Here is a 26,700-nt window from a genome sequence, read left to right on the forward strand (position 1 = left end):
AGCCTTCCTATATACACTGGGGAGGAGGGGGATTATTATAGGGAGCAGCCTTCCTATATACACTGGGGAGGAGGGGGCATTATTCTAGGGAGCAGCCTTCCTATATACACCGGGGAGGAGCTATAATATTAGGGAGCAGCCTTCCTATATACACTGGGGAGGAGGGGGCATTATTCTAGGGAGCAGCCTTCCTATATACACCGGGGAGGAGCTATAATATTAGGGAGCAGCCTTCCTATATACACTGGGGAGGAGGGGGATTATTATAGGGAGCAGCCTTCCTATATACACTGGGGAGGAGCTATAATATTAGGGAGCAGCCTTCCTATATACACTGTGGAGGAGCTATAATATTAGGGAGCAGCCTTCCTATATACACTGGGGAGGAGGGGGCATTATTCTAGGGAGCAGCCTTCCTATATACACTGGGGAGGAGCTATAATATTAGGGAGCAGCCTTCCTATATACACTGGGGAGGAGCTATATTAGGGAGCAGCCTTCCTATATACACTGGGTAGGAGGGGGATTATTATAGGGAGCAGCCTTCCTATATACACTGGGGAGGAGCTATAATATTAGGGAGCAGCCTTCCTATATACACTGTGGAGGAGCTATAATATTAGGGAGCTGCCTTCCTATATACACTGGGGAGGAGCTATAATATTAGGGAGCAGCCTTCCTATATACACTGGGGAGGAGCTATAATATTAGGGAGCAGCCTTCATATATACACTGGGGAGGAGAGGGATTATTATAGGGAGCAGCCTTCCTATATACACTGGGGAGGAGGGGGCATTATTATAGGGAGCAGCCTTCCTATATACACTGGGGAGGAGCTATAATATTAGGGAGCAGCCTTCCTATATACACTGGGGAGGAGGGGGCATTATTATAGGGAGCTGCCTTCCTATATACACTGGGGAGGAGCTATAATATTAGGGAGCAGCCTTCCTATATACACTGGGGAGGAGCTATAATATTAGGGAGCAGCCTTCCTATATACACTGCGGAAAGAGCTATAATATTAGGGAGCAGCCTTCCTATATACACTGGGGAGGAGCCATAATATTAGGGAGGAGCCTTACTATATATGGAATCTTTAATAGAACTTAATTTATTTCAGTAACTCCTCCCCCTTAGGTATAAAGGTACACTCCTCCCCCACCACTTTGAGTTTTATTTTGTCCTTGTGTGTGGCAGGATGGTTCCCCCCCCCCCCCCCCCTTACTCTAATCTTGTTTTCTTGTTTCTCCAGGGTCCTTACTAGAGTCTGGTGGTCCGCTTTGTTCAGGGTGTTTGCCCGGCATCCATTACTGCCATGGCCTCTGGGACGCATATGCATTGAACTGCTGGCCACAACTAGACATGAGCGAACATCTGAAAAAGCTAGGTTTGATCGAACTCGAACCTAGCTGGACCTTCCGTATTTGATTGCTGATGGCTTTACGGTAATAGGCTGTACCCCAGAATTTCAGGTGGCCTCCGGGATGTCTCCACCTTCGGCACGGACCATGAAGACATCAGCAATCAAATACAGAAGGTCCGGCTAGGTTCGAGTTCGATCAAACCTAGCTTTTTCAGATGTTCGATCATCTTTAGCCACAACTGTAAGTGAACGCAAGTCATGTTGTGGCGTTTGCATACCGTGCGGTGGAACCGGAAGTGACTGACGTTGGACCACACTGGAAGTGTCGGGATTGGAGCCAGTGCAACGTTCCGGAGGCCTCTGATGATCAGGGAGCTCCTGATACAGCGTTCCTAGGAGCCTGGAGTGGGTATAGATCTGCAGAGTATAACTTTTACCCAGGCCATGTTTTTGTTAACCTCTGGTTATTGCTGTCCGCTATTTAAGGCCAGTCAGCCTCCGGCCACTTGCTGCTTTATGAATCGGCTGTGCCTTGCAGACTTCTCAGTGCTAAGGTAATTCCCTTCTGTGTATTTCTACAATCTCAGCTTTTTAGTTAGAGATTATAGGTAGTGTTATTCCTTGACTATGTCTTCCAGGGAATCCTCGGGTAGGAAATCATCCTCTAAGAGACCTCATTTATGCTGCCGATTATGTAGTCGCTGTTCCTTCTCCTGCATCCCCCGTTTTCCTGCTCCTTTCCTCACTCATGTTCTATTATTCATTCACAGAAACTCCCTTACTGGATGGCGGTGAATATACCACACGTCTGGCATGCCATCCTAACATGGGGCTAACAGTGAGCCATCGATCCACCATGTGGTTATCTGGGTGAAGGGTTTATTCCAGGCCCTATTCAACGGCCGCTACGGACGATAATCGTCCCGTGAAATAGAGTGCAACGATCAGCCGACATCGTTCATGTCGGCTGATCGTTGCAGTCGCGTGTTTTTCAACATGTTGAAAAACAAGCGACTGATATAGCAGCGATCTGCAGCCGTCGCTCCGTTGAATAGGAGCGTCAGCAGCAGGCGCTGCTGTATCCTATGGGCTGCCCTGATGATCAGCGATCCCCTGGGCAGCCCCCCCCCCCCCCCGCAGCTCCCCGCCGCCCCTCCCGCACTCACCCGCTCGCTGCTGCCGCGTCGAATAGCGGCGGCAGCGAGCGTGGAACGAGGAGCAAACAAGCGCTGAAAGCGCTTGTTTGCTCCTCTAGACGACCCGTGAAATAGAGGCTTAAGCTGAGGGGTCACAGAGTGTGCATTCTGCCCTATTCGGCTCAAATTACTCATGTGTTTTAAAGTGTCACTGTCGTTAAAATTTTTATTGCAGAAATCAATAGTCCAGGTGATTTTAAGGAACTTTGTAATTGGGTTTATTAGCCGAAAAATGAATTTTTTTTCATGAAAAAGCAGTTTGAAGCTCTCCCCCCTGTCTTCATTGTTCTCCTATGGAGAGAGAAAGTAAAGGCAGCAAAACAGGACAACAAAGAGTTAATTTACATTCACATTGCTGGCTCTCTCTTCTGACAGTCACCACTAACCTCTCTGACCACTAATTAGGGCTCTGAATAGCTCCCCCACTGAGCAATCCTTTGTTCTCCCTCTCTGCTGCCCTCTAATCTCACTCCTTCCCCCTCCCCCCTCCCCTCTTCATAGACCAGACAGGATCCGACTGATGATAGAGATGAAAAAACAGTCGAGATTTCCTGATTCTGAGGAGTGGATGGCAGAAAGGAGAGGAGGGGGGACCTGGGAAAAGGCTTTTTACATGCAGATAATGGCAGATTTGGCTAATAAACCCAATTACAAAGTTTCTTAAAATCACCTGGACTATTGAATTCTGCAAAAACAATTTTAACGACAGTGACACTTTAGGGTCATCCAATGACTTAAAGGAGACTCTTCATGAGGAATTCCTTCTTTATGGATGAGTTTATTTCTGATTTAATTAAATCTTAATGGAAGAAACCAGATAAGGCTCCCCAATAAGTAAAAGATTTTGGTCCCTTTTTCCGGTAATGAGGACCAGTGTAGTGCTTGGACCTCTCCTCCCAAAATAGTCAGAGCCATTGCTAAACTCTCCAAAAGGACCACTGTTCCTACCAATGATGGTTCTAGTTTAAAAGACCCTTAGGATCACAGGATTGAATCATCTTTGAAAAGATCCTACGCTACTGCTTCAGGGCTTACCTCTGTAGCCATTGCCAGTCTGGAAGTTCTCAAAGCCCTCAGGAAATAGTTGTCCAAAGCTCAGGTGTTAGGACTTGGGCCGTGCGTTCGGCTCAGCATCCATAGCAACTAGAATGTTTGTTTTTCACATACTCTGCTCTGCCGCTCCTGGTTGTAGCAGTATCCAGTGTTGCACGCCACCTGCTGATCAGCACTAGGTGTGTGCAATCACAGTGATTTGACAGCCCAGTTGGTTGTCAGTATCTGTGCTGGTCTGGGACTTCTAGTACAATAAGTCTTTCACCTTGTCTGAAGCTCTCTGCCTGTGATAGCGCCTTGTGCCTTGACCTAGCATTTCTCTGACCTTCTGTTATAGTGATTCTGACCTTTAGGATTTTGTGACTCTGACCTTGCTGCTTGGGTTTTGATTCTTTACCTTCTCTGCCCGATTGTTGCAACCCTGATTTCTGACCATTCCTTTATTGTGTGAGTTTGTCTTGTCTTTTGTTTTGTGTTGCACCTATTTCAGTATAGGGAACACCGACCAGTTGTCCGCAGTAACCCCTAGTACTGTTGTGGCAAGCAGGTAGGGACAGCTGGGGCGGGTGCCAGTTTTAGGGCTGCACTCGTCTGTTGTCTTTCCAGACCCCTACCTGACATCAGGAGTATATTGACTCTGTGGTCAGCAGGGATAATATTCTATCCTCTCCTTAGCAGTTGATTATCTGTACGATTCAGCATCCCATCAGCGTAGATTGGCTTTCAAGCTATGGCCCTTTCATCTGCGGCTCATAAAAGTGCTCTGGTTACGCCCCTGGCCTGGGGACAATCCTTCCAAATTCCATCTCTGTAATCTGGAACTTTTGCCTGGTAGGTTATTTGGCTCAGAATTGGAATCAGATTATGATGGATATTTCAGATAAAAAAGGTAAATCTTTACCGAATGTCTGTAAAACATTCCGTAGAAGGCAGGATAGGTCTCCTCAAAGAAGTACAGCCTCGCTTCTGTGGCAGAGGTAGAGGCTATGGAGGCTCTAACAGAAGTGGTCAGTCCAAGACAACTAAGGGCCCTATTACACGGGACGATTATCATGCAAAAAATCTTTATATCGTTCGAATTTAAACGCTAATCGTTCAGAAAATCGTTTGTTTGTCGTTGATTGAGATCTGAACCTAAAATTATTGTTAATCGCTTGCTGTAATTCTACATTCGTTCGCTCAAGTTCCCCATTTGTTCACTAATCGTTCAGTGTAATTGCACATTGTTCATTGTTTTGCTGGGATCAGAAGGAATAAAACGATCATAGTAACGATCGCAATAACGACTATCGTTCTGTGTAATATGGTAAACAATGTCAGGTTAACGATAAACAATCTTGTTTGGGATCGTTTATAGTTAGATGTTAGAAATCGCTTTGTGTAATAGGACCCTAAGTGTTCCAAGAGGAAGGATTTTTGACTGTTTATCGGTGGGGTTTGTCTTTCTCAGTTTTTACCTGCTTGGGAAAGTACGATATCAGATCTGTGGGTACTAAATGTAATAAAAAGAGGATATGTGTTACCCCTTCACCCCCTGCCTCTCGAAAAGTTTGTCATTTCTTCTCGTCTTGGTCAAAAGAAACAGGAAATTCTGAAGGACAATATTCTCGAATTGGTCCGGGTATCTGCACTACAGCCCATTCCTATAGGAGAAGAGGTACATGAGTCTACTCCAAAACCATCCGGAAAGTGAAGACTTCTCATAGACTTACTTTACCTCAATTGTTGTATGACAGAACAGATTCATGATGGAGACTATAAAATCAGTGATTCTTTCTGAAGGATATCTGATGGCCTTGTTGGATCTAAAAGATGCGTACTTTCACATCCCTATTGTCAAACAGCACAGGAGATTCCTTCGAGTTGCAGTCTTTAACTGGGAGAAATTAAGTCTGGAGCCTGCAACAGTAACGAAATATCTGGAATTCAATATAGACTCCCAGAACATGAAGTTATTTCTGACTCCGGAGAGGAAGAAAAAGATTTTAAACAGATGTTGATTTTTGAAAGTTCCTCGACGCGTGTCCCTCCGAACCTTAATCAGGTTCCTCGGTCTTCTGTCATCTGCCGCGGAGGCAGTCCCATGGCCTTTGTGGCATATGAGGCCTCTTCAATCGAAAGCCCTCTAAGCATTGAATCAAAGTATTATGGATCTAGACTGGAAGATCACTTTATCGCCGACAGTGACAGCATCTCTTCGATGGTGGTCAAGAATAAAGGACTGTTCCAATCTTACAGTTCGAGGAACCTGGTCCTCCTCTTTCTTCAAATGTAAAGGAGTTGAGAGCTATATACAAAGCTCTGCTTCACTTCACCCCATATCTTCTCAATCAAGTAGTGAAGGTGAAGACAGACAACATAGTGTCTGTATAAACAAGCAGGGAGGTACACGTTCAAAGGCTCTTCTTTTAGAAGTGGGGAACAAAATGAAGTCCAAGTCCTATTAAGGGCTAAAGGTTTTTCTGAAAGAGTCTTAAATTCTTTCTCATACCAGAAGTGAGGCTACCAGTAGGTCATATGGAAGAATTAGAGGAATTTTCCAATCTTGGTGTTCTTCTAAAAAGAAGACCCATCTATACCTCAGATTCTTGAGTTTCTCCCAGATGGCTTTGATAAAGGCCTTTCTCCTAGCACGCTCAAAAGTCCAGCTATCCGCTATGTTGCTCTTTCTTCAGAAAAAGCTTCTCCAGTTTCTGGAAGTCAAGAACTTTTTATTAAAACGGTTTCTCGCCTTCGGCCAGTTACAAATTCAAGGGACCTCTCGTTGGTGCTAAAGACTTTAGCTGCTCATCCCTTTCAACCCTTATCGGATATTCCAATTAAAAGTCTCACCCTTGTTGGCGATCACATCAGCTTAAAGAGTGGGTAAGTTGCAGGCTCTGGCTGCCTTACAGCCTTAGGGTCCTATTCCACGGGCCGATGGGGGCCCGATCGATAATGTAAATGAGCGCCGATCTGATAGATCGGCGCTTGTTTACTGGGCCTATTCCGCGGCCCCAGTTTAGCAAGGGCTGCAGGGACATCGTTACAGATCATACTTTAACCATGCTGCAGGTCTTTTCTTGCGCTCCTTCTCCCGATCCCACGTGCAGCAGCAGATTTGGAGCGGCCTGTCTGGGCTGACAGACCACTCAGCCAATCACTGGCTGCGGTAGTCCCAGACAGTGATTGGCTGAGCGGTCTGTCATCTCAGACAGGCCGCTGCGCGCGGGAACGGGAGTAGGAGAAGACCCGCAGCATGGTTAGGTAATGTATGCTGTTTGTGAAATTGTCGGTCAACGGCCATGCACCTCTATTCCACGTATCGATGTGCGGTCAGTGCCCGATGATTTTAGGTTTGCACCTAAACGATCATCGGCTGATCATTGTCTTTATTCCACGGAGCGATGATAGGCCCCTTACACTACCTTCCTTCCTGACAGGGTATTGTTAAAATTTCTGCCGTCTTTTGTACCAAAGTGTCTGAAAGTTTATTTTAAAAGAACCAAAGAATTCAGATCTGATGAAAATGGATTTTTGGCTTTTATGGGCAAGCAAAGAGGGAAGAAAGCTTCTAAGCCTACCATATCCAGGTGGATAACGGATTGTATCTCTTATAGTCTATCTGGTCTTGGCCCACCAGAGTGCACAAAGGCGGTGGCCCGGCCGGTGGCTACTACTTGGGCAGAGAAAGCCCTAATTCCTTTGGAACAGATTTGCTTGTCTGCATCTTGGTCTGCTCTTAAGTAGAGATGAGTGACCCTGGAGCAGCTGGAGTCCATCCGAACCCAAACTTTCGGCATGTGATTAGCGGTGGCTGCTGAAGTTGGATAAAGCCCTAAGGCTATGTGGAAAACATGGATATAGTCATTGGCTGTATCCAGGTTTTCCAGACAACCTTAGAGCTTTATCCAAGTTCAGCAGCCACCACTAATCAAATGCCAAAAGTTCGGGTTCTGATCGACTCAAACCCGGTTAGCTCATCTCTACTATATACTATTCCTTTGTCCTGCCCAGCACACAGGGGAGAGAATACCCCGTTCTTGTGCTGCAGCTTACTGGAAATGTTTGACTGGGTGGGCGTTACCAGATGGGGGCGGGTCCCTACACAGTCTGATACTTTCAGCTCTGATTGGTTAGTGTCAGACTGTGTAAGGACACGCCCCCAGCTGGTAACACCCAGTTGGATATTGAGTCATATGTCTAGTAAGTATGACAGGCACATCACACCTAGAAGATGTGACGCTGTGACAGCAAAGGATGGGACACCTAATTCTGACCTGATTTACATTTCTGTTTTCATATAAGTTGAAGTTAAAGAAATCTATGTAAGAACCCCGCACGCACTGTTACCTCTGATACTGCAGTGTGAACACACCCTGAAAATCCAGTTGTGTCCAGCCAGAACCACTTACCTGTATGACCTCTCCTTGTGTATCAGCCACTCACCTGTATGACCTCTCCTTGTGTATCAGGCCTCTCACCTGTATGACCTCTCACCTGTATGACTTCTCCTTGTGTATCAGGCCTCTCACCTGTGCGACCTCTCATCTGTATGACCTCTCCTTGTGTATCAGGCCTCTCACCTGTATGACCTCTCCTTGTGTATCAGGCTCTCACCTGTATGGCCTCTTCTTGTGTATCAGGCCTCTCACCTGTATGACCTCTCCTTGTGTATCAGGCCTCTCACCTGTATGGCCTCTCCTTGTGTATCAGGCCTCTCACCTGTGCAACCTCTCACCTGTATGACCTCTCCTTGTGTATCAGACCTCTCACCTGTATGACCTCTCCTTGTGTATCAGGCCTCACCTGTATGACCTCTCCTTGTGTATCAGGCCTCACCTGTATGACCTCTCCTTGTGTATCAGAACTCTCACCTGTATGACCTCTCACCTGTATGACCTCTCCTTGTGTATCAGGCCTCTCACCTGTATGACCTCTCCTTGTGTATCAGGCCTTCTCCATACACGGTTATCACACCGTTCTCTAGCTTCTCCTCCAACGGGTTACTGATGGTGATGGTGACGGTGAGGGGACGGTACTGTAACGCCTCATCTGGCACCTATATATACACAGGACGGGAGATGTATATACCTGTCCACAGTCTGACCTGTTGTATTCCTGTTATAAGATCCATCTCTGACCTGAATGACGACCTTGGGTTTGAGCAGGATCAGCTTCTTGCTGACGCTCCGCGTGTCGGCCACGTCTTTCACGAGTCCTATGAGCCGGATGAGGTTGGTTTCTGATGGAGAGACGGCGTAATCCAGGGGATAAATCCGAGCGCTCACTGTGGTCTCTACAGGCGGAAAACGTTCATACATCTCAGCGGGCGGCAAGTGATTACACAGGAGGGGGGCTGACCGATGCGATCCTGGCTGCTGCTGCCCCCAATATGTGTCTGTGACGGATGGATGAAATATTGGAGCATATTATATAAGGAGGAGGTGCCTCCCGGGGGGGGGGGGGATACACCGTACGTAACACCCAGACACGGCACAGGCCTTAGAGACTGGAGGTAGTTCAGGGGTTGGGATGTACCTGGTGTCCGGCTATGGTGACGGCAACAGCAACAAATCTGCGGCTTCATGGGAAGAATTTTATTGGTTGTAAAACAAATTCTTTGGCTTATTTTGTCCTCTGTCCATGCGGCCGTTTTTATATTGGTCAAATTAATACCCATGTACCCGCAGTAAGGACCATATATACTCAGAGTATATACTCAGAGACACAAGATTCAGTAACCATGGAAGTGAAAGCCATCACGCCCATCCTTCTCTCTTAAAGTTTGCCGGCAGAGAAAGTGTGTATAGCCGACCAGGGCGGGATAGACGGATCGGGATCTTCTGAAACAGAGTTGCTATGGATAAAATGCACGGACGCAGCATGGCCGGGAGGCTGTAACCATGGTGTGGATGGTAACCTTCTCCTGTAACTATGTACAGTGGGGGAAAAAAAGTATTTAGTCAGTCACCAATAGTGCAAGTTCTCCCACTTAAAAATATGAGAGGCGTCTGTAATTTACATCATAGGTAGACCTCAACTATGAGAGACAAAGTGAGAAAACAAATCCCGAAAATCACATTGTCTGATTTTGTAAGATTTTATTTGCAAATTATGGTGGAAAATGAGTATTTGGTCACCTACAAACAATCAAGATTTCTGGCTCTCACAGACCTGTAACTTCTTCTTTAAAAGTCTCCTCTTTCCTCCCCTCATTACCTGTAGTAATGGCACCTGTTTAAACTTATCAGTATAAAAAGACACCTGTGCACACCCTCAAACAGTCAGATTCCAAACTCCACTATGGTGAAGACCAAAGAGCTGTCAAAGGACACCAGAAACAACATTGTCGCCCTGCACCAGGCTGGGAAGACTGAATCTGCAATAGGCGACCAGCTTGGAGTGAAGAAATCAACTGTGGGAGCAATAATTAGAAAATGGAAGACATACAAGACCACTGATAATCTCCCTCCATCTGGGGCTCCACGCAAAATCTCACCCCGTGGGGTCAAAATGATCACAAGAACGGTGAGCAAAAATCCCAGAACCCCGTGGGGGAACCTAGTGAATGAACTGCAGAGAGCTGGGACCAATGTAACAAAGCCTACCATCAGTAAGACACTACGCCAGTGCCAGGGACTCAGATCCTGCAGTGCCAGACGGGTCCCACTGCTTAAGCCAGTACATGTCCGGGCCGTCTGTAGTTTGCTAGAGAACATTTGGATGATCCAGAAGAGTATTGGGAGAATGTCCTATGGTCTGATGAAACCAAAGTGGAACTGTTTGGTAGAAACACAACTTGTCGTGTTTGGAGGAAAAAGAATACTGAGTTGCATCCATCAGACACCATAGCTACTGTAAAGCATGGGGGGGGGGGGGACATCAGGCTTTGGGGCTGTTTCTCTGCAAAGGGACCAGGACGACTGATCGGGTACATGAGAGAATGAATGGGGCCATGGATCGGGAGATACTGAGTGCAAACCTCCTTCCATCAGCAAGGGCATTGAAGATGAAACGTGGCTGCTGGGTCTTTCAACATGACAATGATCCAAAGCACACCGCCAGGGCAACCAAGGAGCGGCTTGGTAAGAAGCATTTCTAGGTCCTGGAGTGGCTGAGCCAGTCTCCACATCTCAACCCTATAGAAAACCTTTGGAGGGAGGTGAAAGTCCGTGTTGCCAAGCGACAGCTCCAAAACATCACTGCTCTAGAGGAGATCTGCATGGAGGAATGGGCCAACAGAACAACAACAGTGTGCGCCAACCTTGTGAGAACTTACAGAAAACGTCCGACCTCTGTCATTGCCAACAAAGGAGATAAAACAAAGGATTGAGATGACATTTTGTTACTGACCAAATACTTATTTTCCACCATAATTTGCAAATAAATTCTTACAAAATCAGACAATGTGATTTTCTGGATTTCTTTTTTCATTTTGTCTCCCATAGTTGAGGTCTAATATGGTGTCACTTACAGACGCCTCTCATCTTTGTAAGTGGTGGAACTTGCACTATTGGTCACTGACTAAATACTTTTTTTCCCCACTGTATATACACCCCCGTGTATAAGTGTGTAACTATATACAGTCATGGCCAAAAGTTTTGAGAATGACACAAATCTTCTATTTTCCCATGATCCTCTGCCCTCTGGTTTTCTGTGTGTTTGTCAGATGTTTTTATCACATACAGAAATATAACTGCAATCATATTCTGAGTAACAGAAGCTTATACTGACAGCTAGATGAGTTACTGCAGCAAGTCTATAATATTTGCAGTGTTGCGGCTTCTTCTTCAGGACTCTGCAATTCTCCCCGGCTGCTCTCACACAACTTCTGGACCAAATCCTGACTGATAGTCGTCCATTCTTGCACAATCAATGCTTGCATTTTGTCAGAATTTGTTGGTTTTTGTTTGTCCACCCGTCTCTTGATGATTGACCACAAGTTCTCAATGGGATTAAGATCTGGGGAGTTTCCATGGGCCCAAAATCTCTCTGTTTTGTTCCTTGAGCCATTTAGTTATCACCTTTGCTTTATGGCAAGGTGCTCCATCATGCTGGAAAAGGTATTGTTGGTGGCCAAACTGCTCTTGGACGGTTGGGAGAAGTTGCTCTTGGAGGACATTCTGGTCCCATTCTTTATTCATGGCCGTGTTTTTAGGCAAGACTGTGAGAGAGCCGATTCCCTTGGCCGAGAAGCAACCCCACACATGAATGGTTTCAGGATGCCGGTTACAGTTGGCATGAGACAAGACTGGTGGTAGCGCTCACCTCGTCTTCTCCCAATAAGCTGTTTTCCAGATGTCCCAAACAATCGGAAAGGGGATTCATCAGAGACAATGACTTTCCCCCAGTCCTCAGCAGTCCACTCCCTGGACCTATCCCCCAGTCCTCAGCAGTCCACTCCCTGGACCTTTCCCCCAGTCCTCAGCAGTCCACTCCCTGGACCTTTCCCCCAGTCCTCAGCAGTCCACTCCCTGCACCTTTCCCCCAGTCCTCAGCAGTCCACTCCCTGGACCTTTCCCCCAGTCCTCAGCAGTCCCCTCCCTGGACCTTTCCCCCAGTCCTCAGCAGTCCCCTCCCTGGACCTTTCCCCCCAGTCCTCAGCCGTCCACTCCCTGGACCTTTCCCCCCAGTCCTCAGCAGTCCACTCCCTGCACCTTTCCCCCAGTCCTCAGCAGTCCACTCCCTGGACCTTTCCCCCCAGTCCTCAGCAGTCCACTCCCTGGACCTTTTCCCCAGTCCTCAGCAGTCCACTCCCTGGACCTTTCCCCCAGTCCTCAGCAGTCCACTCCCTGCACCTTTCCCCCAGTCCTCAGCCATCCGCTCCCTGGACCTTTCCCCCAGTCCTCAGCAGTCCGCTCCCTGGACCTTTCCCCCAGTCCTCAGCAGTCCACTCCCTGGACCTTTCCCCCAGTCCTCAGCAGTCCACTCCCTGGACCTTTCCCCCAGTCCTCAGCAGTCCACTCCCTGGACCTTTCCCCCAGTCCTCTGCAGTCCACTCCCTGGACCTTTCCCCCAGTCCTCAGCAGACCACTCCCTGGACCTTTCCCCCAGTCCTCAGCAGTCCACTCCCTGGACCTTTCCCCCAGTCCTCAGCAGTACTCTCCCTGGACCTTTTGCAGAATATCAGTCTGTCCCTGATGTTTTTCTGGAGAGAAGTGGCTTCTTTGCTGCCCTCCATGAGACCAGGCCTTGCTCCAATAGTCTCCGCAGTCTCACAGTGCACAGTGCAGATGCCCTCACACCTGCCTGCTGCCATTCCTGAGCAAGCTCTGCACTGCTGGTAGCCCCATCCCGCTGCTGACCACACTTCTAAGAGACGTTCCTGGCACTTGCTGGTCTTGGGTGCCCTGGAGCCTTTTTGGCAACAATGGAACCTCTCTCCTTGAAGTTCTTGATGATGCGATATGATTGGTGACTGAGGTGCAACCTTTCTAGCTGCGATACTCTTCCCTGTTCGGCCATTTTTGTGCAGTGCAATGATGACTGCACGTGTTTCTTTAGCGATAACCATGGTAACAGAAGAGAAACAATGATGCCAAGCACCAGCCTCCTTTTAACGTGCCCAGTGGTGTCATTCTTACTTAATCATGACAGATTGATCTCCAGCCCTGTCCTCCCCAACACCCACACCTGTGTTACTGGAGCGATCACTGAAACAATGTTAGCTGCTCCTTGTAAGGCCGGGCTGCAATGATGGTGAAATGTGTTTTGGGGATAAAGTTCATTTTCTAGGCAAATATTCACTGTGCAAGTAATTGCTGTTAAGCTGATCCCTCTGTATAACATCCTGGAGTATATGCAAATTGTCATTTTAAAGACTAAAGCAGTAGACTTTGTAATAATTATTATTTGTATCATTCTCAAAACTTTTGGCCATGACTGTATATACACCCGCTGTATCAGTGTGTAACTCTGTATATACACCCGGTGGTATCAGTGTGTGTAACTCTGTATATAAGCTTCTCCCAGCCCTATGTTATTGTGTATGTGTGTGTGTGTGTGTGTGTATGTTATATATATGTGCGTGTGTGTATATATATATATATATATATATATATATATATATATATATATATATATATATATATATATATATATATATATTTGGGTACATTTAATCACATGTGCCGCTGGCCTACGACACGTAGGGGCAGTTTCTTGTCTTCTCCCTAACGTACGCCAGCTATATCCCCCGCTCACCTGATAGGTGGGCAGGGGGTGTTGTAAGGCAGGGAGGAGGCGTGGCCTCCCAGCCCCTGATTTATTAAAGAGACTCTGTCAGCAGGTATATGGCGTCCTATCTCAGGGTCAGCAGGTGTATGGCGTCCTATCTCAGGGTCAGCAGGTGTATGGGGTCCTATCTCAGGGTCAGCAGGTGTATGGGGTCCTATCTCAGGGTCAGCAGGTGTATGGGGTCCTATCTCAGGGTCAGCAGGTGTATGGCGTCCTATCTCAGGGTCAGCAAGTTATAGTGTCCTATCTCGGGTTCAGCAGGTGTATGGCGTCCTATCTCTGGGTCAGCAGGTGTATGGCGTCCTATCTCGGGGTCAGCAGGTGTATGGTGTCCTATCTCGGGGTCAGCAGGGTTATGGCGTCCTATCTCGGGGTCAGCAGGGTTATGGCGTCCTATCTCCTAATTTACAGCTGCTGTGAGCGCAGGGCCGGCTGGATAAATGTCTATATATATATGTATATCCTCTAGTTACCTTCATTTGCCTGTAGAGACAGCTCGGACTGTTCCTTCCAGAAGTACGGGCAGCCGTTCCCATTATCATCTATGTACTGAGCACACAGAAACACGCTGACATTCTTCTGTGTGCGGCGGGGGTCGGGCGGCACATTCATGGTTATAGGTATATCCTGCCCGTATAGGACGGTATCCAATGTGCGGAGGCTGAGAGAAGGAAGGGCATCACCATCTGCCCGATCCCTGGCATCACCATCTGCCCGATCCCTGGCATCACCTTCTGTGTATTTCTGGAATAACTCCCAGTGGTGAGTGGTCCCTGTCACATAGAGATGGTAGATGTGATGTATGGTGGACGTTACAGCTCCCCCCTTGTGGATGGTACAGCTCCCCCCGGTGGACGGTATATCTCCCCCCCCCCCCCCCCCCCCGGTAAATAGGACGGCTCCCTCTGCGCCCCCCCCCCCGGATGGATGGGACGGCTCTCGTCTCCCTCCCCCCCCGATGGATAGGACGGCTCTCGCCCCCTCCCGATGGACAGTACAGCTCCCCCCTGTGGACAGGATGGCTTCCCTCTTGTTATACTCACATTCTTGAACATCGCTGGGTAGGACGTCTAGGCCTTGGAATCCATTGATGAGCCCGAGCTGGTCACTGTGAAGTTGCACATAGAGTCTCCGCTCACCGCCTTGTGTTGGCATGAAGGTCAGTGGGCAGAGTAAGTCGCCTCCCGGTAGGACATCTTTGCATCTAGAAGGTGGTCGGCAGGAAGCAGCTGTTGTATTAATCGTGATACAAGTTACAAGTGTTTGGTCCTCATTGCTTCCCGTACCTGTAGACCTTCTCTCCATGTAGAAGACCTTTGCCCGATATTCCTATCACACAGCCATTCAGAGTCTCCCTCAGGGGGTTGGAGAAAGCCACCATGGTGGTCACCGGCTGGAACTGCACGGCCACCCGAGGCATCTGAGAAGGACAACGGAAACCAGGACTGAAGCATTGCATTATGGGGAATATGGCGACAGAGACCAGGCCTGAAGCATTGCATTATGGGAAACATGGCGACAGAGACCAGGCCTGAACCATTGCATTATGGGAAATATGGTGACAGAGACCAAGACTGAAGCATTGCATTATGGGAAACATGGCGACAAAGACCAGGCCTGAAGCATTATCGGAAACACAGCGGTAAGACCAGGACTGAAGCATTGCATTATGGGGAACATGGCGACAGAGACCAGACCTGAAGCATTGCATTATGGGAAACATGGCGACAAAGACCAGGCCTGAAGCATTATCGGAAACACAGCGGTAAGACCAGGCCTGAAGCATTGCATTATGGGGAACACAGAGACCAGGCCTGAAGCATTGCATTATGGGAGCACAGCGACAGAGACCAGGCCTGAAGCATTGCATTATGGGAGCACAGCGACAGAGACCAGGCCTGAAGCATTGCATTATGGGAAACATAGCGACAGCCACCAGGCCTGAAGCATTGCATTATGGGAAACATGGCGACAGAGACCAGGCCTGAAGCATTGCATTATGGGAAACATAGCAACAGCCACCAGGCCTGAAGCATTGCATTATGGGAAACATGGCGACAGAGACCAGGCCTGAAGCATTGCATTATTGGAAACATGGCGACAGAGACCAGGCCTGAAGCATTGCATTATGGGAAACATGGCCACAGAGACCAGGCCTAAAGCATTGCATTATGGGAAACACGACAGAGACCAGGCCTGAAGCATTGCATTATGGGAAACATGACAGAGACCAGGCCTGAAGCATTGCATTATGGGGAACACAGATGGATGGAGGTATATAGCATATAACCAGGTATAGATGGAGTATATAGCGCGTAACACCTCCAGCAGCCGTTGGCTATCACCTTGCTCACCTGCCGGACGACTCTCTATGCCCCCCCCCCCCCCGTTCCCGGTTACCTGGATGAGCAGGGCCGGTTTGCACAGGGTGAGGTCCTGCTCGGTCACAGCGTAGCAGCCACCGTCGTGTTCTGGTTCTTTCACCAGAGCGGTAATTCTCACCAGGTTATTGTCCAGCAGTTCATTCTTGTATGTAGAGTAATTCATCCTTCCAGAAACACTTCCCCCTGTACAATAACACAAGTAGTCATTATACCTGACCAATGGCTATCCTTACATTCCCCGGGAATTTGGTTATCCTCATGTCCTGACCTATGGCTATCCTCATGTCCTGACCTATTGCTATTCTCATGTCCTGACCAATGGCTATCCTCATGTCCTGACCAATGGCTATCCTCATGTCCTGACCAATGGCTATCCTCATGTCCTGACCAATGGCTATCCTCATGTCCTGACCAATGGCTATCCTCATGTCCTGACCAATGGCTATCCTCATGTCCTGACCAATGGCTATCCTCATGTCCTGACCAATGGCTATCCTCATGTCCTGACCTATGGTTATTAGTGATGAGCGAATAGTATTCGATCAAATAGTACGCTATTTGAGCTATTCGATTGTGGTCAATCGAATAAACATAGCCAATAAACATGCAGGGGGGAGGGACAGGCACTAGGAATAGGTAGGACTTTTTAAAAAAAACTCTGTGATTGGCTGGCTAACTATATGACTTCCTGAATCTTAGAATTGTCATTTGAGATTCGTGTCACTTGCTGGTTGGAGCTAGAGAGGGACAGGCTGTAAAGCAGGGAGAGGAAGGTTGTAGGTGAAGTTAGGTAGGAAGGGACCCCCAAAAGCCCTTGTTAGGGCTAAAACTTAAAAAAACTGATTTAGAAGCTGTTGTGAGACACCCACTGAGTATACAGCTGTATACTCTGTGTGTGGGATAATACCTCTTATCTTGCTACTACTGATTTGCACAGTCTGCATCCCGTGAAGGCATTGACCAGCCCTTTAATTCTATTGTTGTAAAAACAATTCTATATCCAGTATACGGCTGTATACTGTTAGTTTTTAATTTATCACACACTATCTGGTACAGCTAAATTGTATTGAAAAAAGTTAAACAGCTACTACAATGCGTAGTGCTAAGCGAAGAGGACAGGGGGGCGGAAGCCACGGTCAAGTGATTGGGGATACAGCGCGTGCTTCAGAGGGACGTCCACCATCCCCGGCTTTATAGGGCAGTTGTGCAGGGGGCGTGGTACACAACTGTCGAGGCCCGATCAGCGTGACCAACTGTTACGATGGATGGCGGAGAGTCCTTCCAGTCATTTATCCACTCACTCCAGTCTCGAGTCTAGCCAAGAGTCTGACACTCATGTCTCCAAACCTGCACCATTAGTCCATCATAGTCATCCCACCCTTGCCCACTCCGAGGAGCTCTTTTCGGGTCCTTTTCCCCAATTGGACAGTGTTCAAATACTTGATGAAACCCAGGAGCTACCTGAGGATTATATCTGTAGCGATGCAGAATGTCTAGTTGATTTTGCTGTTGTGGACCGGCAACCTGAAGTCGTGAGGAGTGACGATGAGGAGACCCAATTGCCATTAAGCCAAACAGTTAACATGGCCAGTGTGCAAGAGGAGCAGCAGAGTGAGGAGATAGAAGAGGAGGGGCTGGACGATGAAGGGAACAACCCGACCTGGCAAGGGGTGATGTCCAGTGGGGAAAGTAGTGGAGGTGTGGTGGCTCGCGCTGCACCAAAAGAGGCGGATGACTATGATAACTCTATTGGTCCCATCATGGATATTATTACTCGGTTTGGCCGTCAATCTGGCTTAACTATTATTTGGGATAAATCTGTAGTTCTACAGAATTAAATTAGACACTCTCCTAAAACTGAGGGTGGCTAAGCAATCCCTGATCCTTTCCTGTACTTTCTCGCGGCCCAGCTTCAGCATATGAAAGGGTGGGGGCAGACGGAGGGGATAGGAATAGCTGGCCCGATGGTTACTTGGCTAACAGGACATACCCCACCTTTGGCTGCGGTAGATACTGCTTGTGTTATGGGTCAGGGCAGATTCATACCGACTCTGCGTCTACTGAGCAAAGTTTGGAACCAAACCAAAACACTTCTAGGTTTATCTGGCTTTACCACTTTCACTCCCTTATGGAAAAACCCGCAACTACTAGAATTGTTTCGGTTAGAGGGATTCTCCCCATGGAGAAATGCGGGAGTGTATTATGTAACGTAGGTGTGGAGGGATGGCTCAATAGTCTCATTTGATTCCCTTAAGGAAACCTTTCTCCTCGCGAACGTAATGTTCCATAAATATCTGCAGACACAACATACATTGAGGCCCCATCACCTCCTAGATGCCATTAGAGAAAGGGGAGTAATCTCCTCAGCATATACCTCATTATTACAAACAAAAATAACCGCGGCTCCTCTGATGGTAAGGGATAAGTGGATACAAGACACAGGACCCATTGATGAGATACAATGGAGGGAGGTGTTGGAAATGGTCCCAATTCTATCGCTATGCGAAGCTCAGAGGATGCCACAGCTATTTTTGTTTTATAGGGTCTACAAAACCCCGCAGATTATGCATAAAATCAGATACCGGCCAACATCTAAGTGTCCAAGGTGTGATGTGGAGGATGCTCATATAATCCATATGTTCTGGGAATGCCGGGTGCTAGACACTTTTTGGAGGGGTGTAAGAGATATTATCCAGCAGGTCTTTGGTATCTCTATAATATTGTCGCCACAACATTATGTACTGGGACTGCTGAGTGATGCATCTGGATGATTATACTGTGCTAGGGGTACAAAGGATAAGGTTCCAAGCATGAAAGGGCATAGCCTCCAAATGGATCCAAAAAGACCCACCTACCATACCCAAATTCTTGAAGAGAATGAATGTTATTATTAGAATGGAAAGAGGAGGGTATGTCAAAAGGAAATGTCTTTGTAAGTTTGAACAAATATGGGGAAGGTGGGAAGATCCACCAGGTGTTCCGACTCAAGTGCTGTTGCAAACATGCAGGAACCAATTCCTAAGCGCAACGGCCAGGTAATAAAAACCATGACCATGGGGAGGGGATGTAATAGTACAAACTCTCTCTTACTTTTGAAGCTACCAGCAGCAATATGGGAGCTTATCACTTATGCATAGGCCTGTGAGCTTCTTCTGATGGGAATATAGGAAGGATTGGAATGGCACAGTGAGGACCACAAGGTTTTTGTAGTTTCTGTCAAGTTTGTTCCTTTTTTCTTTTTTCATGTTATATATAAATGTCGACACAGGGTGTTGTACGACTTTTATGCTACAGTACCAACGCTAGGATATCTGTACATACATTTTTCGTTATGTTCTGTTTGGGAGGAAAATGTAGAAAATGGTGGACTCATTGCAGATAATATTTAACGCTCTTGACGTATATAATGTCTCAGATATGTACCAGATATTTTCTGTGCTTACACTTCATATGTTTGGAAAAAGAAACTTTTCTACCTGCATTTTAACTGATGCCTTACATGTATATGATTGTACTGCAATGAGAGAGTTAATAAAAACTTATCGGATTAAAAAAAAAAAAAAAGAGGGGACAGTGGTACAGTACATTAGAGAGGACAGTGGTACAGTACATTAGAGAGGACAGTGGTACAGTACATTAGAGAGGACAGTGGTACAGTACATTAGAGGGGACAGTGGTACAGTACATTAGAGGACAGTGGTACAGTACATTAGAGGACAGTGGTACAGTACATTAGAGGGGACAGCGGTACAGTACATTAGAGGGGACAGTGGTACAGTACATTAGAGGACAGTGGTACAGTACATTAGAGGACAGTGGTACAGTACATTAGAGGACAGAGGTACAGTACATTAGAGGGGGCAGTGGTACAGTACATTAGAGAGGACAGTGGTACAGTACATTAGAGGGGACAGTGGTACAGTACATTAGAGGGCAGTAGTACAGTACATTAGAGAGGACAGTGGTACAGTACATTAGAGAGGACAGCGGTACAGTACATTAGAGGGGACAGTGGTACAGTACATTAGAGAGGACAGTGGTACAGTACATTAGAGAGGACAGCGGTACAGTACATTAGAGAGGACAGCGGTACAGTACATTAGAGGGGACAGCGGTACAGTACATTAGAGGACAGCGGTACAGTACATTAGAGAGGACAGTGGTACACTACATTAGAGGGGACAGCGGTACAATACATTAGAGGGGACAGCGGTACAGTACATTAGAGGACAGTGGTACAGTACATTAGAGAGGATAGTGGTACAGTACATTAGAGAGGACAGTGGTACAGTACATTAGAGAGGACAGTGGTTCAGTACATTAGAGGACAGTGGTTCAGTACATTAGAGGACAGTGGTACAGTACATTAGAGGACAGTGGTACAGTACATTAGAGGACAGTGGTACAGTACATTAGGGGGGGACAGCGGTACAGTACATTAGAGAGGACAGTGGTGCAATACATTAGAGGACAGTGGTACAGTACATTAGAGGGGACAGTGGTACAGTACATTAGAGAGGAGAGTGGTACAGTACATTAGAGGACAGTGGTACAGTACATTAGAGAGGACAGTAGTACAGTACATTAGAGGAGGCAGTGGTACAGTACATTAGAGGGGACAGTGGTACAGTACATTAGAGAGGATAGTGGTACAGTACATTAGAGGACTGGTACAGTACATTAGAGAGGACAGTGGTGCAGTACATTAGGGGGGGACAGCGGTACAGTACATTAGAGAGGACAGAGGTACAGTACATAAGAGCACAGTGGTACAGTACATTAGAGAGGACAGCGGTACAGTACATAAGAGAGCACAGTGGTACAGTATATTAGAGGACAGTGGTACAGTACATTAGAGGGGAGCAGTGGTACAGTACATTAGAGAGCACAGTGGTACAGTATATTAGAGGACAGTGGTACAATACATTAGAGAGGGACAGTGGTACAGTACATTAGAGGGGACAGCGGTACAGTACATTAGAGGACAGCGGTACAGTACATTAGAGGGGCAGTGGTACAGTACATTAGAGGACAGTGGTACAGTACATTAGAGAGGACGGTGGTACAGTACATTAGAGAGGACAGTGGTACAGTACATTAGAGGACAGTGGTACAGTACATTAGAGAGGACAGTGGTACAGTACATTAGAGGACAGTGGTACAGTACATTACAGGGGACAGCGGTACAGTACATTAGAGGGGACAGCGGTACAGTACATTAGAGAGGACAGTGGTACAGTACATTAGAGGACAGTGGTACAGTACATTAGAGAGGACAGTGGTACAGTACATCAGAGGACAGAGGTACAGTACATTAGCGAGGACAGTGGTACAGTATATTAGAGAGGACAGTGGTACAGTACATTAGAGGACAGTGGTACAGTACATTAGAGGGGACAGTGGTACAGTACATTAGAGGGGACAGAGGTACAGCACATTAGAGAGGACAGTGGTACAGTACATTAGAGGGGACAGTGGTACAGTACATTAGCGAGGACAGTGGTACAGTACATTAGAGGGGACAGTGGTACAGTACATTAGAGAGGACAGTGGTACAGTACATTAGAGGACAGAGGTACAGTACATTAGAGAGGACAGAGGTACAGTACATTAGAGAGGACAGTGGTACAGTACATTAGAGGGGACAGAGGTACAGCACATTAGAGAGGACAGTGGTACAGTACATTAGAGGGGACAGTGGTACAGTACATTAGAGGGGACAGTGGTACAGTACATGAGAGGACAGTGGTACAGTACATTAGAGGGGACAGTGGTACAGTATATTAGAGAGGACAGTGGTACAGTACATTAGAGGACAGAGGTACAGTACATTAGAGAGGACAGAGGTACAGTACATTAGAGAGGACAGTGGTACAGTACATTAGAGGGGACAGAGGTACAGCACATTAGAGAGGACAGTGGTACAGTACATTAGAGGGGACAGAGGTACAGTACATTAGAGCAGTGATTTTCAACCTTTTTTGAGCCGCGGCACACTTTTTATACTTAAAAAATCCCGGGGTACACCACCAACCAAAATGGCACAAAATGACACAAACAGTACAAATTATGACAAAAATAATGACAAAAAACAGTACATATTATACATATAGTTAATAATATAGATTCTAAATGTATTTATACTCACTCAGTGTGAAACCTGGGCCTGTTTTCTTCTCCCCCTGTGCTTCTCTCCACCATATTTCTCCCCCCTACTTATCTCCTGTGCTCTCCACCATACTTCTCCCCCCTACTACTCTAATGTGCTTCTCTCCACCATACTTCTCCCCCCTACTACTCTACTGTGCTTCTCTCCCCCATGCTTCTCTCCTGTGCTTCTCTCCACCATACTTCTCCTCCCTACTTCTCTCCTGTGCTTCTCTCCACCATACTTCTCCCCCCTACTACTCTACTGTGCTTCTCTCCCCCCTACTTCTCTCCTGTGCTTCTCTCCCCCGTGCTTCTCTCCACCACGCTTCTCTCCCCTGCTTCTCTCCACCATACTTCTCCCCCATGCTTCTCTCCTGTGCTTCTCCCCCATGCTTCTCTCCTGTGCTTCTCTCCTGTGCTTCTCCCCCATGCTTCTCTCCACCATACTTCTCTCCCCCCTGTTTCTCTCCACCAAACTTCTCTCCCCCCTGCTTCTCTCCGCTGTTTCTCTCCCCCATCCCCATGTTTCTCTCCCCCCTGCTTCTCTCCCCTGTTTCTCCTCCATCCCCAGGTTTCTCTCCCCCATTGTTTTCTCCTGTTTCACAGGGGCACCATAGTTTGGGGAACTTTCCCCGCGGCACACCCGACCATGTGTCGCGGCACACTAGTGTGCCACGGCACACTGGTTGAAAATCACTGCATTAGAGGACAGAGGTACAGTACATTAGAGAGGACAGTGGTACAGTACATTAGAGAGGACAGTGGTACAGTACATTAGAGGGGTCAGTGGTACAGTACATTAGAGGGGTCAGTGGTACAGTACATTAGAGAGGACAGTGGTACAGTACATTAGAGGACAGTGGTACAGTACATTAGAGAGGACAGTGGTACAGTACATTAGAGGGGACAGTGGTACAGTACATTAGAGGGGACAGTGGTACAGTACATTAGAGGACAGTGGTACAGTACATTAGAGAGGACAGTGGTACAGTACATTAGAGGACAGTGGTACAGTACATTAGAGGGGACAGTGGTACAGTACATTAGAGAGGACAGTGGTACAGTACATTAGAGAGGACAGTGGTACAGTACATTAGAGAGGACAGTGGTACAGTACATTAGAGAGGACAGTGGCACAGTACATTAGAGAGGACAGTGGTACAGTACATTAGCGGGGACAGTGGTACAGTACATTAGAGAGGAAAGTGGTACAGTACATTAGAGGGGACAGTGGTACAGTACATTAGAGAGGACAGTGGTACAATACATTAGAGGGCAGTAGTACAGTACATTAGAGAGGACATTGGTACAGTACATTAGAGGGGACAGTGGTACAGTACATTAGAGGGGACAGTGGTACAGTACATTAGAGGACAGTGGTACAGTACATTAGAGAGGACAGTGGTACAGTACATTAGAGGGGACAGTGGTACACTACATTAGAGGACAGTGGTACAGTACATCAGAGGACAGAGGTACAGTACATTAGCGAGGACAGTGGTACAGTACATTAGAGGACAGCGGTGCAGTACATTAGAGAGGACAGAGGTACAGTACATTAGAGGGGACAGTGGTACAGTACATCAGAGGACAGAGGTACAGTACATCAGAGGACAGAGGTACAGTACATTAGCGAGGACAGTGGTACAGTACATTAGAGGAAAGAGGTACAGTACATTAGAGAGGACAGTGGTACAGTACATTAGAGAGGACAGTGGTACAGTACATTAGAGGGGACAGTGGTACAGTACATTAGAGGACAGCGGTACAGTACATTAGAGGGGACAGTGGTACAGTACATTAGAGGGGGCAGTGGTACAGTACATTAGCGGGGACAGTGGTACAGTACATTAGAGGGGACAGTGGTACAGTACATTAGAGGGGACAGTGGTACAGTACATTAGAGGGGACAGTGGTACAGTACATTAGAGGGGGCAGTGGTACAGTACATTAGCGGGGACAGTGGTACAGTACATTAGAGGGGACAGTGGTACAGTACATTAGAGAGGACAGTGGTACAGTACATTAGAGGGGACAGTGGTACAGTACATTAGAGGGGACAGTGGTACAGTACATTAGAGAGGACAGTGGTACAGTACATTAGAGAGGACAGTGGTACAGTACATTAGAGGACAGTGGTACAGTACATTAGAGGACAGTGGTACAGTACATTAGAGGGGACAGTGGTACAGTACATTAGAGGACAGAGGTACAGTACATTAGAGGGGACAGTGGTACAGTACATTAGAGGGGACAGTGGTACAGTACATTGGGGGTTTATTAGGTAGGCAGTGGCAAAGTCCATTGTGGGCACAGTATAGTATGGGGACAGTGGCACTATTTATTATAGACACAGTTCATAAGAGACACAGTTTATTAGGACAAAGGGGTACCCTTTATTTAGCACTTGGGGGAGGGGCTAACTGCAGATGGAGTCACAAAGTGGGGGGCCAACTAGCGATTAGGGCACAAAGGGGGGGCCTAACTACAGACGGAAAAGAGAGAGTACAACTACAGATGGGGCACAAAGAGGGGGTCTTATTACAGATGAGGACACAACGATGGATCCTAACTACAGATACAGGCATAAAGAAGGAACCTAACTATAGACAGAGGCACAGAAAAGGGAAATGACTACAGATTGGTCTTCACAGAGGTCTCTGTTACTGTTTAGGGGCACTATGATGGAGAGTTTGTATAGAGGTGGGTAAAGGTGCTGAAGATGTTTGGCAGATGCTGAGATGATTTGTGGTTGGAAGAAGTCTTCATGATGGAAAAGTAAAGGAAACCTGGCCGACTCAGAGAAGACGTCACCTGTGAGTCACTGGATGTGTCTGCACTGTACTTACATGAAATACTGTACAACCACACAATACTGAGTTTCAGTAGCGAATCAATCTTTATTATCAACATTAAAAAATAATATATATTAAAAGGAGGGAAACCATACATGAAAAAGACCCCCGGAGGAAGATTGCAAAAGGCGAAGGGGGGTGGTGGCGTCCCGGAGGAGTGCGACTGTCATTGACTTATAGGTAACTTGTCTATTCTGTCCCAAACCTTTGCTGGGTAATAGAGATTGTAGGGCAAAATGTGGTTGAACTATACCAATGGGAAGTGATGTATGTGCTGACTTGTATATAGCACTTTATGCACTCAGATTCCCAAGTAGTTTTACATGCTTTTACATCTGCACTTTATTCTCTCTTTGATGTGGACCCTGTAATGATGTATAGGATATGATGCCATAATTGGCAGATAGCAATAATATCATATTCAGTACCTGTATATACCCTCCGGGATTGACACTGTCTTTTTCATGTATGGTTTCCCTCCTTTTAATATGTTATTTTTTAATGAGGATAATAAGATTGATTCGCTACTGAAACTCAGAATTGTGCGGTTGTATTTCATGTAAGGTAACTGAGGTAGAAGTCACTATAGTGCCCAGAGTTAGAATTCTTATAGTATAAAGTGCACACTGACAAATCAGGTATGTAACTGTACTGACATGGTATACAGCTGCTATATACCTCTATCTGGTCACTGTATGGGGGAATATTGGCCCCTGTGTGGTAGAGTGCAATACTAGTATAGTAGTAATGCTGGTGGACTGATGGTATTATTAAGTAGCCATTTATAATGTAGGTTCTGTGTGATTGTAGTATGTGGTCATGGTATGGCGGTATTATTAAGTAACCATTTATAATGTAGGTACTGTGTGATTGTAGTATGTGGTCATGGTGTGGCGGTATTATTAAGTAGCCATTTATAATGCAGGTACTGTGTGATTGTAGTATGTGGTCATGGTGTGGCGGTATTAAGTAACCATTTATAATGCAGGTACTGTGTGATTGTAGTATGTGGTCATGGTGTGGCGGTATTATTAAGTAACCATTTATAATGCAGGTACTGTGTGATTGTAGTATGTGGTCATGGTGTGGCGGTATTAAGTAACCATTTATAATGCAGGTACTGTGTGATTGTAGTATGTGGTCATGGTGTGGTGGTATTATTAAGTAACCATTTATAATGTAGGTACTGTGTGATTGTAGTATGTGGTCATGGTGTGGCGGTATTTGTCCCTTGTATACTAATATTATTGGTTATTAGTATACAGGGATTGGTCAGTAATAGTATGTTGTCCATGTCCCTACCAGGTACAATCCAATCCAGAGCAGATTACATTCTGGCCTTATATAAAAATCCTGGGTCAGCAGGTGTGTGTGTGTGTGTGTGTGTGGGGGGGGGGACATAAAGAATCTATACTTACCCCTCCCCGTGCCCCTGCAGCACAGGGTCACCAACTCCCTCACAGCTGCTCTTATCCTGT

At 46.8% G+C, this 26,700-nt stretch overlaps 1 protein-coding gene across 1 annotated transcript in view; it reads right to left on the minus strand.

Moving 5' to 3' along the window:
* LOC138771928 (protein-glutamine gamma-glutamyltransferase 2-like) overlaps positions 1-26,700 on the minus strand; it is a gene marked incomplete at its 5' end in the record, with an annotated part of 57,044 nt that overhangs the window by 2,842 nt on the left and 27,502 nt on the right. The window contains 6 exons of the mRNA XM_069951930.1: positions 8,523-8,656; positions 8,739-8,893; positions 14,307-14,606; positions 14,877-15,037; positions 15,120-15,253; positions 16,234-16,400. Coding sequence (XP_069808031.1) covers positions 8,523-8,656; positions 8,739-8,893; positions 14,307-14,606; positions 14,877-15,037; positions 15,120-15,253; positions 16,234-16,400 — 1,051 coding nt within the window. The remainder of the gene's footprint in view (positions 1-8,522; positions 8,657-8,738; positions 8,894-14,306; positions 14,607-14,876; positions 15,038-15,119; positions 15,254-16,233; positions 16,401-26,700) is intronic.

This window comes from Dendropsophus ebraccatus, chromosome 14 (genome assembly GCF_027789765.1).
Source record: "Dendropsophus ebraccatus isolate aDenEbr1 chromosome 14, aDenEbr1.pat, whole genome shotgun sequence".
NCBI lineage: Eukaryota > Metazoa > Chordata > Amphibia > Anura > Hylidae > Dendropsophus > Dendropsophus ebraccatus.